This window comes from Megascapheus bottae, chromosome 1 (assembly GCF_031878675.1).
Source record: "Megascapheus bottae isolate mThoBot1 chromosome 1, mThoBot2.hap1, whole genome shotgun sequence".
Lineage (NCBI taxonomy): Eukaryota > Metazoa > Chordata > Mammalia > Rodentia > Geomyidae > Megascapheus > Megascapheus bottae.
The window spans coordinates 45,173,625-45,186,846 of NC_143509.1; the positions used below are offsets into that span (position 1 = coordinate 45,173,625).

The 13,222-nt window shown below is 43.0% G+C and overlaps 1 protein-coding gene across 1 annotated transcript in view; it reads right to left on the bottom strand.

Moving 5' to 3' along the window:
* Positions 1-13,222, bottom strand: part of Dgkg (diacylglycerol kinase gamma) — a 208,140-nt gene that overhangs the window by 81,668 nt on the left and 113,250 nt on the right. The window contains exon 20 of the mRNA XM_090343423.1: positions 5,741-5,805. Within this exon, the coding sequence (XP_090199549.1) occupies positions 5,741-5,805 (65 nt within the window). The remainder of the gene's footprint in view (positions 1-5,740; positions 5,806-13,222) is intronic.

A 13,222-nucleotide genomic window follows, 5' to 3' on the forward strand; every position in this document is an offset into this window, starting at 1 on the left:
CAAGTTCTAAGTTCAAGCCTCAGGAATGGCACCAAAAAAATAAATTACTCCTCTTTGTTGTCAGTTAACAAGTTACATCTATATGGTCACTCTGGACCCCATAAGAGCTCTGGACTTAGTTTAATGCTTTGCCACCGATCTGAAATTTTTAATAGTTTTGGAACAAGGGGTTGTACATTTAACTTTTTCTCTGGGTCACACAAATCATATAACCAGTCTTGCTGCTGCTTCTGTTTCCTCTTTCTCTTCCTTCACCCCCACCACCACTTCTTTCTTTCTTTCCTTCTTCCTTTCTTTTTCTTTCTCTCTTTCTCTTTCTTTCTTTCTTTCTTGCTTGCTTTCTTTCTTTCTTTCTTTCTTTCTTTCTTTCTTTCTTTCTTTCTTTCTTTCTTTCTTTCTTTCTTTCTTTCTTTTTTTTTTTGCCAGTCCTGGGCTTGAGCTCAGGGCTTGAGCACTGTCCTTGGACTTTCTCAAGGCTAGCACTCTACCACTTGAGCCTCAGCACCACTTCCGGCTTTTTGCTATGTATGTGGGGTACCAAGGAATCGAACCCAGGTCTTCATGCATGCTGGGCAAGCACTCTACCACTAGGCCAAACTCCCGGCCCCTTTCTTTCTTTCTTCCTTTCTTCCTTTCTTTCTTTCTTTCTTTCTTTCTTTCTTTCTTTCTTTCTTTCTTTCTTTCTTTCTTTCTTTCATTCTTCCTTTCTTTCTTTCTCTCTTTCTTCCCTTCTTCCCATTTGTTTTGTTTTGTTTGGTTGATCCCGGGAATTGAACTCAGGGCCTCAGCAAGTTCTCTACCACTTGAACCACACTCCTAACCCTTGCTTCTTGTAATGGACATTGACTGACAGGGAGAAGACTTATGAGATACACATGAGTTGTGTGACTTATGATCCATTTCTTTTGAACTCAATAAGTATTTTCCCACAGAGACCATTCACATTAGCTTCCTTCTCCTTCGCTTCAGATCCCCCATCTCTAAAGTGAGGACAGCAGCACTTACTCTTGCATGTTATAATCAACATTGAGTGGATCATATATAAAGTACCTGTTGGAGGGCCTGTCCCTTCTAGAATCTAACGAAGGGAAACCTGGGAGAGAGAGCAGATGTAGCAAATAGAGCCTGAACATGGTTGAGGCAGGCCAGAGCCCAAATCAGCCTCCCTGCTTAAAAGATAGTCTCTGACCTCACTGAGGTGACTTATTTTTTTCCCAGCCATGGTTCCCTTATCTGTAACACAGGAATACCAATATTTACTTTGTAAGTTGGTATTGTGATTTAAATAACTTAATGGATTAAAATAACCTTGTTTGCAATCTGACATTTAGTAGGAGCTCAAAAATGGATAATAGTTCTTAGCTGGGAACTCTTAGTTTGGGTTTTTATATTCAGAAGCAATTCATTTATGATGTTTTGGACATTGATGCTCTAATACTAGCTACTTAAGAGACTGAAAAATGGGAGGATTTCAGTTTAAGGCTAGCAAAACTTTGCATTTATTTTTAAAAAGTTTTCATTGTCGGGGTAATGTATAGAGGGGTTACAGTTACATTCACCCGGTAGTAGGTGCATTACCTCTCACACATTGATATTCCTTCTCATGTTTTTGTCCTCATTTCCCTCTCCCCACTCCCTCCCAATCATCTTATTTTCCCCTCTTCCCTTTCCTATTTCAAATAAACAAGTAAACATATACACAATATACCAGGTAACAAAGTCAGATACAATAACAATATGAGATTAACCAAAGGGCAAGAAAAGAGAAGAGAAATATCATAGTATATTAAGAACAACAATCACACAAGATAAAGCTCTTGTTTCCATATCCTAGAGATCCTTTCATTTAGTCTCATCCTATATGACCTTATGTACCTAGGTTTTGAACTATTGTAATCCTTTGCTAGGAGAGTCCTAGATGTGTACTAATTATTACAGAGGAGGGAAACCAGTGAGCCTATGTTCCTTTGGGTCTGGCTTTGCATTTATTATTATTATTATTATTATTATTTTTGCCAGTTCTGGGGCTGGAACTCAGGGCTTGGGCACTGTCCTTAAACTTTCTTAAGGTTAAGGCTCTACCACTTGAGCCACAGAACCACTTGCAGCTTTTTTTGTGTATGTGGTACTGAAGAATCTAACCCAGGGCTCTGTGCATGCTAGGTAAGCACTCTACCACTAGGCCACACTCTCAGCTCCAAGGCCAGCAAACTTTCGAGATTCCCATCTCAACTAGTGGTTGGGAGTTGTGGTATGAGCCCATCATTGTGTGACATGCCTGTCTTCCCGATAGGAAGGCCATTGTAGGCAGATACCAGTCTAGACAAGTACTCAGAAAGGAAGCAAGACCCTATCTTAAAATAACCAGGGTAAAAAGGGGCTGGAGGCATGTCTCAACAGCAGAGCGTCTGTCTAGCAAGCACAAGGCCCCAAGTGCAAGTGCCAGCACCTTCCCAAATGTTCATATAACACGGCACAACTTCCTACATACTCAATGAATTCCTAAATGTAACTTCCTCGCATACTAAGATATTTTGTCAAAAAAAATTTAAGGATTATTTTTACTTCTTTGCTAGACTATGAATTTCTCGAAGGCAGGAACCATGTCTGTTTACACTTCTTTAGAACACAAGATTATCTTAGCATCTCAGTTGAGACTCTCTCTTCTGTGTACTATATTGACAAGGAGATGACTTTCACAATATTATTAATCCAAGAATTAGTAATCAGACTATCCAGGAAGTAATAATGAGTCTATCAATGTGTAGGCAGAAGAAGGGTCCCAAAATAACTCCAGCCTCACAGCTCATGTAGCTACTTTCTTGGGTCTGGTTCTTACCCTATTCACAAAGCTATTCCATCAGAAAATTATCTGTGTCTAATTGTGTAACTAAGCACTTCTCCAGGCAGCAACCTGGGGAGGAATGTGCTTAAGCCCCAATGGTGTGTGTGTGTGTGTGTGTGTGTGTGTGTGTGTGTGTGTGTGTGTGTGTGTGTGTTTTGATCTGGGGACTGAACCCAGGATGTTGTACTTGCTAGGAAGGCGCTTTGCCATTGAGCTACATCTCAGCTCCAAAGTCACAATTTGATGCTGGCTAGGACCTTAAGAGGCTCAGCACTGTGACTTTAAACCCTGTGGAGTTTTTGGAAGCCTGTTACACACTTCTGATAGTTATAAATACATTCAATGCCTTAGGTCTGGTTTTAAGGTATTCTCAGAACCCCTGAGGTGCTTGGACCTTGTGTTAAGAATTCTTACTAGAGGAGCCCAGAAAATGGACCTGGCAGTGTAAGATTCCTAAGTTCCAACCTTGACTCACTGTACTCTCTTGCTGAAAACAAAACAAACAGAACAATTACAACTCCCTATATTTAACCTCAAGGTTATCCCTTCGTGTTGTCCCAAGTGGTAAGGCTAAAAACTTCCAGCCAAGCAGTTACTCCTCTGTGGGGAACCTAAATTCAGCTGAGTAAAATGAAGCCTTGTTTGATAATATCGTTTACATTTCCAAATCCTGGGTATCAAGCTTTCTTCCTATCCCTTGTGCCCTTCCTAAGTTTAGCTGTTGGTGTAATGGGGTAACCATGGCAACAGCCACCTGCCTATTTAAAACCATCTCCAATGCTAAATAAGGAAGTCTGGAAAAATGGCTGCTTGCCTGCCTCTCAGTGGACAAATTGAGCACCCCTGGGTATTTTGGACACAGGCAAGCAGGCAGGATAGAAGTGGCATGGATGGAAAGTTATTGGAAGGAAGGTTTGGTACTTGTGGGAAGGATTCTTCTGTCTTCACTTCTCAGACAAGCACATGGATTTAAATTCAGGTTTAGGTGCCTGACATTCTAGGTGACCTGAAAACCAGGCAAAGAGTGGTGCACACATCTGATTTACAAATGCACTTGGGAATTATACAGACTTCAGTGAAGCCATTCATCCTTTGCATTGAAATAAATGGTATCTTTTTTAAAAAGAAAGATGCATCTTTCCAACTGTACTTAATCATATGGATAATTGATAACTGTTCTAGTCATTCATACGTTGATCTTTCTATTGATTTGGTAAATATGGAGAACTTTTTTCTTCCCCCTGCTTCCTTATTCTCTACAAAGTACAAAGATTTGGGCTCTTTCCCATGCCAAGAGACTAGGAGACAGTATTAGACTCTCACTTCTGTACATTTAGTTCCTCTCACTGAGTTGTCTTTCTCTTTATGCCAACCTTGTTTTCTGTCTGGGATGGAGCACATTTGTCATCAGATATTCCTTCATGACAAGTTATACATGATTAGCTGGATATCACTTCTAGTCACTTCTCTCCACATCATTTTACACAGGCTGTTCCACACATCTGCTTTCTTAGCCATTTCCATTAGTGGGCTTGAGTGCCCTACCCTGGTCTATCTCAACCCCCTAAAGAATAGTGCCTACTGTGTAGTATGCTTTCAAAAGCCATTGCTGAGTGACTGTATAAATAGTAGGCACAAATTTTATAAGCACAGGCCCATCTTCACAGACACACATGCATGTGTGTAAATGGAAACCTTGGAAGTCTAGAATGGGTGGCAAAGGAGACTTTTAAGAAAATGAAAGGACTGAATGAAGCATGAATGGCATTGCAATCAGGGCTAAAGTCATTCGAGGCTGGAGATGCACACAGGAATGCTGTGTAGTGTGTGAGATCTGTTTGTGTGAAAGCAAGAAGAAATGTGATGTGACAGAATGCACACCCGAATGAAGCTGTCTCAGCTTCTATCATTCTCTATTACTCTTTTTAAGGTTGTTCAGCTCCTGATCTTTAACAAAACTTTCTTCTTCTTGGCTAACCTCCCAATTTATGGTCAGAGCAGAGGAAGAAAGTCTCTGGGAAGTCTGTCCTACATGGATGTCATCAGACAACGCTCTCAACTCTGCCTCTGTGGGCTAAATCAAGTAAAATATCTTCCAGTTCAAATATCAAACCCAAACTATTACCCACATTCATCCTCACCTGCCAGAGGTTGGGAGTGGGATCTGGTGCTCATACAGAAATAATAGTACAACAAAGAGCAAAGAGAAAGAAGCATAATTAGCCAAGGTTAAGAAAGAGAAAGGAGGAAGGAGGGAGAGGGGAAAACTGATCAGTCTTGTAGATCTGTCAGTCACAATTCAGTTCTGGTAGATTCCCCCTGGTATTCAAGAAGGGCTTCATTTCTTTTGCAAATCACCTGGTTTTCTCTTTCCTTTCATATTTGGATAGACTGACTGCCCAGCTGAGGCAGGGCTTGGGTGGTCTCAGGTCTACTGCCTGGGCCAAGGCCTCCCTGATGCTGCCCTCTGCTGGCAATGCCCTCCAGTCCTCCTGACCCCAGTCAAGAGATGCTGACTCCTTTCCACCCTCCCTGTCCATCTCCAGAAGAAAGGCCTGGATGGGGCTGGGGGTGAAGCATTGAGGAAAGCAGCTGAACCCCAGAAGGGGGTTCCACTGAGCTAACAGCAGGCTCTTGCCACCCACAGGCAGACTCACTGCCCTCTCTCACTTCCAAATCCCTCCCCTTAAACGGATCCTCTGGCAGGGGACAGGCAGCCAGGGTATGGCAGGTTTCTGATTTTTTTTTTTTTGAAATGGAAACCCTCCTTCCGGCAATGTGGCAGGAAAGCAAAGTCCCAGGGTGGCCTGGGCCAAGAACATTCTGTGGGAGCAGGTGAGGTCTGGCTGGCTGCTCCCAGCTGGGCTGCAAACAGTAGGCATGCAGCCCTCTTACCTGCTGTTGAATTTTTCAGGGTGTTTCTCTCTCATCATGTGGAATCTGTGTGCAATGGAAGCATCCTGAAAGCAAGAGAGAAGACAGCAGAGGGCCTGATTAGTGGTGGTGGCCAGGCAGCACAGAGGGGAGGGACAATATACACAAATCCTCCAATTTGAGTCTCCAGGTCACAGAGGAGGCTCTGTGTCAGCTCTGAGCTCTACATCACCTCTAAGGCAAGAAACGGGTGCCATGGGTACTCACAGAGTCTGCTCTGGTTGTCTACAGAGCCATGGCTGCCATTACCACTTCCCAGACTCAGAGGGAAGCAGATAGTTGGGGGGTGAGCGGGGAAGGGATGGGAGCCCCTGTCCTTGGAGGGGAATAGGAACCGAGCAAGTAAACAGCAGTAGCTTGTGTGTGGATATATTTTACTGTGTTATGTTTATTAAAATATTTTTTATATCAGAATATTTTGACTTCCAAGAAGTTGCAGAAGTAGTAGAGTTCCTATATTCCTTTCACCTGGCTTTCCTCAATGACGATATCTAATCTTACCACAAGTTAGAAAGCTGATGATGGCAGATGCCATCCTTATCAGTAGAAATAACTAGTGACATTGGATAACATCCCTAGTAGATTATTTAAAAACATATTACATGTCCAGTTTCTGCTTCTTGACCTTTCCATTCTAGCCTGCTTCCAAGGTAAATAGTCTCACACCACAGCTATGGACGCTTTGCTGTCCTCTTATCGACACTTCCTTGGCTGTATCATTGGCCTTTTGCTCCTCAGGTTTTATTGTGAGGACGGGAGACTTTCATGATACCATATTTCCCAGCTTTCCATCTTTCAGCCTGAACTCTCTAGCTCCAGAATCAACTCGAAGCTTCAAACCAAAAATGGAAACCAATCTTCCTCTTCAAACCTGGTCTACTCTTTCTAATGTTATCATTTTTTCAACAGAAGAATTTGGACCACTCCCTTGTCACATAGACTTCATGCCAACCCACTGGACACAGGTGCTGGGTGTCAGAAAGAAGCAGCCTAATTGGCTGGAGATGGAGATAAGTTAGAAACAATGGAGTTGATTTAGATTTGATTAAGGGACAACAACAACAACAAAAAAATAAAAAACACCCCATTTTCTGCTATATGTGGACAATGCCCCAAATTTCATACAGCAACTAATATATAGTCTACTTCTTTAAAGGAAAACTTTTCAAGAGATTATTTCTGAGTGCTGATTGAAAAAAAAATCTGCTCATGGCAGATTCAAAGCTAGCCAGTAAAGAAAAAGTCTTTGAAACTTTTCTCAAATTAACCAGTAAAAAGACAGAAGCAGTGGTATGTGCTCAAAAGGGAGCATGAGGCCTTGAGTTCAAGCCCCACTACGGACACCTCCCGCACATACACACATGCACACACACGGAGATGTAGTGAGGGAAAAAAGCATGCATTAGGTGTGGTAGAGATGTAGTGAGGGGAAGAAGCAGGCACTTGTGTGGTGGAGTTGCCCTTGGCAGAAATAACCATGGGCAGCAGCTACCATTTGAAATTTGGGAGAGCCAGTCAAGAAAGTAGGCTTATCTTGTGGTTGGCAAATACCATTGGGTAAACTCATGTCTTGGGAGTTTAACAGCTACATATCAGTTACTATTTATTTATTTATTTATTTAAAGACATAGGGAGAGCTGAAGGTGTGGAAGAAGTTTCCTTGTCCACTCAGGGGAGTGTTTCCTCTCATTCCACCCCTGCACTTACAGGGCCTGCACCTTCTCCAGACAGCGGCAGCACTTCCTGCTCCCTCTCTTTTTTAGCTAAGTCGAAGTGAACAGGCTCAATAAGATTCCTGTGATATTCTTCAAGAGCTTCTCTATGATTGAAGAAAACATTGCATCCACTAAGTTTCTTCTATCAGAAAGAAAAAAGAAAGCCAGGCACGGTAGCTCACACCTGTAATCCTAGCTACTCAGGAGGCTGAGAACTGAGGATCAAGATTCAAAAGCTAGCCAGGGAACAAAAGGACCTGAGACTCTTATCTCCAATTAACCTCTAGAAAATGGGAAGTGGGGCTTGGCTTGGGGGTGGAGTGGTAGGATGGTAGCCTTGAGCTGAAGAGCTCAGGGACAGTGCCCAGGCCAAGTTCAAGCTATATGACTCACCAAAAAAAAAAAAAAAAGAAGAGAAGAGGAAGAGGAGGAAGAGGAAGAAGAAGAGGAAGAGGAGGAGGAGGAGGAGGAGGAGGAAGAAGAAGAAGAAGAAGAAGAAGAAGAAGAAGAAGAAGAAGAAGAAGAAGAAAGCAATCACCTATTGCTTGGCATGACTTATATTTTACCACTGTCCCACCTCCAGCACACAGTACGGCTGCGGTGGTTCCTGGTTTCTGTTCTCTGGGTTATGGCAGACATAGCTCTCTCTGTAGATTCTGATTGTCCTTGTCTTTTTTTTTTTTTTCCCTTCACCTGGTCTCCCAAGTCTTCTTTTTCTATTCGTTTAGCATGTAGTTCCTGATTCACAATGTGAAATGTGATCCCTTGGCAAATACACAAAATAGCAAGAGAGAGCTAAGCTCTCACTGGAAAGGCAGCAACGCTGAAGATTCTGACCATGTTTGTCTTCCTGGGAATTGAAAAGAACCAAGATTCTTCTTTCTCTTCAGAGTCTCTGTGTACAAATTTGTGTGTAATCAGTAGTGAGTCCATTTTGAATTTGGAGTAGTTCAGGTTCTTTTCTTAGTAATGAGTACAGCAAAATGACACTCCTGAAGGAATGCAAGGTGCAGACACTGGGGAAGCCATGATGGTGGCTCCGAACCAAAACTGTAAGCACATTGTTGGATGAAAGATTTTGGGTCCCTTTCAAATACAAGCCAGCAGCTGTCATTTGGACTTAGAGACATTAGAATTTCTAGGCTGTGCTGTCGTGCTGTCCAATAGAGCTATGGTACATGCCACATCTATAACTTAAAAGTTTTTAGTAGCCACATAAAAAAGTAAAAACAAAACAAAACAAACAGATCCAATTAAAAAAATTTTTTTTTGGTCATTGGTCATGAGGCTTGCCTGGGCCCTAACCCAGAGCTTTCTTGTTCAAGACTAGCGGTCTACCACTTTGAGCCACTAAGTGGGTGGTTAATTGGAGATAAAGAGTCTCATGGACTTTTCTGCCTGGGCTGGGCTGGGCTGGGCTCTTTGGATCTCAGCTAGCTGCGTAGCTAGGATTGATTATAGTGTGAGCCACCACTGCCTGCCTATTAATCAAATCTTTTAATTAACACAATATGTTCCAAATATTATCATCTCAATGTGCAACCAATATAAAAATTATTTAGGCTTTTTTCCCTCCACGCTGTATATTGTTTTTGAAATTGGATGTGTATTATACCTATAGCATGCACACACCTAATTGAGAAAGTCTATTTCAAACGCACAACCGCCACACGTAGCTCTTGACTGCCATCTTGGATAAGGGCTAAATCATTTTGGAGACTCCTGATAAGACAGAAAGGAGATGAGAGGACAAATGATTGAGGAAAAGGTCAGACTTCATGCCCAAGTTACTCCTCAGTGGAGTTTGGTGTCTTAGGACCTTCACAGGTGACAGAGAAGAACTCAATGCGGATGAATCCACAGCTCCGCAGACCAGTGACCTTGACTTATTCCCTAATAAGGAGAAGGCTTGCCATTGTGGAAAACAAGGCTAGTGAACTTGCACAACAATCTGTAAGATAGAAAATGCTGCCTAGGCTAATGGGACAATATGGCCTTTCCTTGGCGCCCCACCCCCTGGGTTCCCTTGGCATCTAAAATAGATTTCATTGAATGGAGAGATTAGCTGTCCACTCGTCCCATTACGGCACAGTGAAAGCAGAGCCTGTGCAGAGTTACACATTCTCCAGGAATTATTTGGTTGTCCCAAACTTCCTGTCACTGATACCTGGCCATCCTGACACTGCTGCTTACCTAAAAATAGAGAGCGGAGAGGAAGAAGCCAGAGAAGTCAGAGGAAGTGATGTCCTGGATGCCTATGTTTCAAACCTCCTGATGGGGGATATTCTCAGCGAGAAGGAATGATAAGGCTGAGTATCTTAAGTCTTCACGGCTGGGAAGCTGGCGCATGGATGGGAATGAGGAGGCTAAAGTCAGTCACTCCCTGGAAAGTCCAGGACAGTCTGTCTTATTTAACCCTCTATCTATTGAATGGCTTCTGTTGGAACTGACGGGGTTGAGTGAACTCGTCAGGACAAATTCTGATCCAGACGATCTGGGGGCATCATATCACCTGTACAAATTCCAGGTGTTGGCTACTTAGCATCAACAAAGGCACCCCAAGTGCTTCAGGACGTAGCAAAGACTTTGCAGAGATCTCTTTGCTAAAGAAATCTGACTATTTAATCATTGTAAGGAGGTAGAACTGGGTGGGTTTACACATCTACTTCCTCTCTTACAAAGGTGAGGAAGTCAAACAGGGAGCAAGACCTTCTGCAAATGTCAGCCCCAGACTCTGGCTGGGTTGCCATTTTGGTTACTTGTTTTCTCAGGGTTTTCTATCCACCTTTTAAAGAGCAAGCACACAACACCTGCAAACATTTTATTGAGAGAAAGCTAAGGGTACACCAATGGTCCTAGTTTCTCACTCCTCGGCAATATCATATTAAACATGTACAAGCTAAGAGTAGATTGAAAAAGAAAAGCAGGAGAAGGATATTGTGAAGTTCTTCATACGTTGAAAAGTGACTAGATTGTAATATATTAAGTCAGGCCGAGATAGATAAAGAACACTGATTCCTGACCGCTGGGGACAGTGGAGAATCTGTTTATATGTGTTTTTTTTCTTGGAGGACTATTAGCTGACCATCTTCTTCCTCTCCTTTTCTTCCACTGCAAGAATGAATTGGAATCAGGATTTTTGGCTCTTGGGTTTGCTATTCAGCTATCTAATTGAGGGGCAGGTGTCCATTCCTCCCTGGTTTCTCCATCAAATACTGAAATGTTGAAAGTGTCATGAAGAACACTACATAGAGACAGACAGGTGTGGGGAATTATTTTTAATATCACTTTTGTGATATTAAAGCTGAGTGTATTAAAGACAGAGAAGATTAGTGCTAAAGATTCTGAAGGAAACTCTGGCTGTGACCTGCCATAGCTGCCCAGGCTAGCCAGTTCTGCTACTGTGCAGTTCCTAGCCCTGGCTGAGTGTTCACAGACCCCCTTCTTCATTCCTTCCTAGCTCCCTTCACCTTCATTTATTTTACTTCTGAGTTCTGTGTCCACAGAGCCACTTTCTTCCACCATTCTTCTTCTCTGCTCTAATAAACCGTAACAATGGAAGCATCCCGGGTTCTTCAGAAAAGGCAGACAAGAGGCAAAAGCTGAGGACAGCTGCCATGTTTAAGAGTTCCTGAGTGTCTCGGTCTCAGTCATGTCTGGTAGGCAATCCTGCAGAGGATACAGTCCGAACTGTCTGCAACAGAATGATCTTAAAAACCATTAAAAAGTCAAATTCCACCAGATGCTAGAGGCTCATGTTCAAAATCTCAGGAGGCTGAGATCTGAGGATGACAGAAGCCAGCTCAGACAGGAGATTCTTATCTCTAATTCACCACCAAAACGTCGGAAGTGGAGTTATGGTAAAGAGTGGTAGAATGCCAGACATGAGAAAAAACTAAGGGACAATGTGCAGGCCCTGAGTTTAAATTCTTGTACTGGCACATATGCATGCAAACACACACACACACACACACACACACACACACACACACACACTCACTCACACTGCAGATTTCCAGATTCTGCCCAGTTCTCCTGAGTCAGAATGTGAATCAGAATGTGGTAAGGGGGTGGAAGTTCCATTTCTGATAAGGAGTGTTGGTGAGCCATCACACACTATATTTTGAGCCCTCCCCACCCTATTGCTTTCGGCAGTGTGAAGATGGAGAGGACTATGCAGAAGTCACAGCTCAGGCAGCTCATCAACTCAACACTAAGGATTCTAACCCTCCTGTGGACTCCTTCAGTAGTTCTCTAAGCTTTAGTTCCTTCTTTCAAAACACACATGCATACTGATCATATCCATCAACAGGGACACTGGGCCTGGTGTGTCACAGGTCTACAGTAAATGCTGGTGAGTTATCTGCTCTGGTTACTACAGGAAAAAAGACTTGATGTTTGGGCAAGTAGATGATGAAAGCTCATGTTCCAGGAGTCCCTGGAACACCAGGCCATCAATGACTTCTGATTGGCAGAAGCCGAAGATGTAGCACTCCTGCCAGGGAAAGCGAAGCTGGTAAAGTATCCAAAGAGAAGAGGGTCTTACAGCAAGGAGAGGGTGTGTCTGCACAGGTCACTGGAGGCAGTCCCAGAGGAAGTCTTAGGAAAGATGAATTATATACCCTCCCTCCACAGAGGCTGAAGGTCTGGGGTGATAAACTAGCTCAGGGCTGAGGAACCACAAAACTTGTTCAAAGTCTATCACTTTCACACTCTCAGAATCTGACTGGGACCTAGGAATGCCTCTCTTCTGTTTCGGCCATAGAAAAAGAACACAATAAGGCAAATCCCTTAATCTGAATCACTATTCACTCTCTCAGAAAGCAGAGGTTATAAATGCCTTCATTGTAGTCATAACTATTTAAAAAACCTAGAAATACAGTAATTTTTCAAATTTCCTGTAAAAATAAACTTCTCCTTCTTTTTGGTCGATTGTGGGGCTTGAACTCTGGGCCTGGGTGCTGTCCCTGAGCTCTTCAGTTTGAGTACTGCCCTATCCCTTGCGCCACAGGGCCACTTCCAGCTTTCTGGTGGTTAATTGGAGATAAGAGTCTCCTGAGTACCTAGGATTACAGGAACGAGCCCTGAGCCTAGCTTTTCATTCCTTCTTTACTAGCACCATTTTCCAAAGAGGCACAGGGAGGATGGTCCACAGGTACAAGTGTGTCAACACCTGGGGAAGCAGAGATCCACGAGCACGGTCTTGTGCTGTGAAGTAGAACAAGTACCTGCCCCAGGAGAAAAGATAAGTTTTTCCTATCCTTGTTCTACCTGTATGAATTATGAATTTCCAGATTTCTTCTGTAAAATGGGGATGATGAGGAGAATGTTATCTGTAGGACTGCTGTGAGGACTAGAATATATGAAACCTATCATAATGGAGAACACACTGTAGGTACTCAATGCATGCTAGGCTCTTTGTGGCACCACTTTCTCAAATGCAGCTTGGTTTATAGACACGATTCTTCCTTCACTCATCCCATTTCCATTGGCCTGGAAAACAGAATCTGTTCAGTCCTTTTCAGACCAGAAGCTGAGTTCTCTGAGATAAACTAACTGAGCTACTCTAGCTGAGGTAGGGATGTCATAGGAACACAGCTCTGTCCTTATGCTCTATGTGTTTGTGCACGTGTGCGTGTGTGTGTGCACGTGCATGCATGTGTTTGTGTGTGTACTGATGTGTTGGGGAGTGATGAATTAGGCATATTAAACCATTCCTTCCATCTAA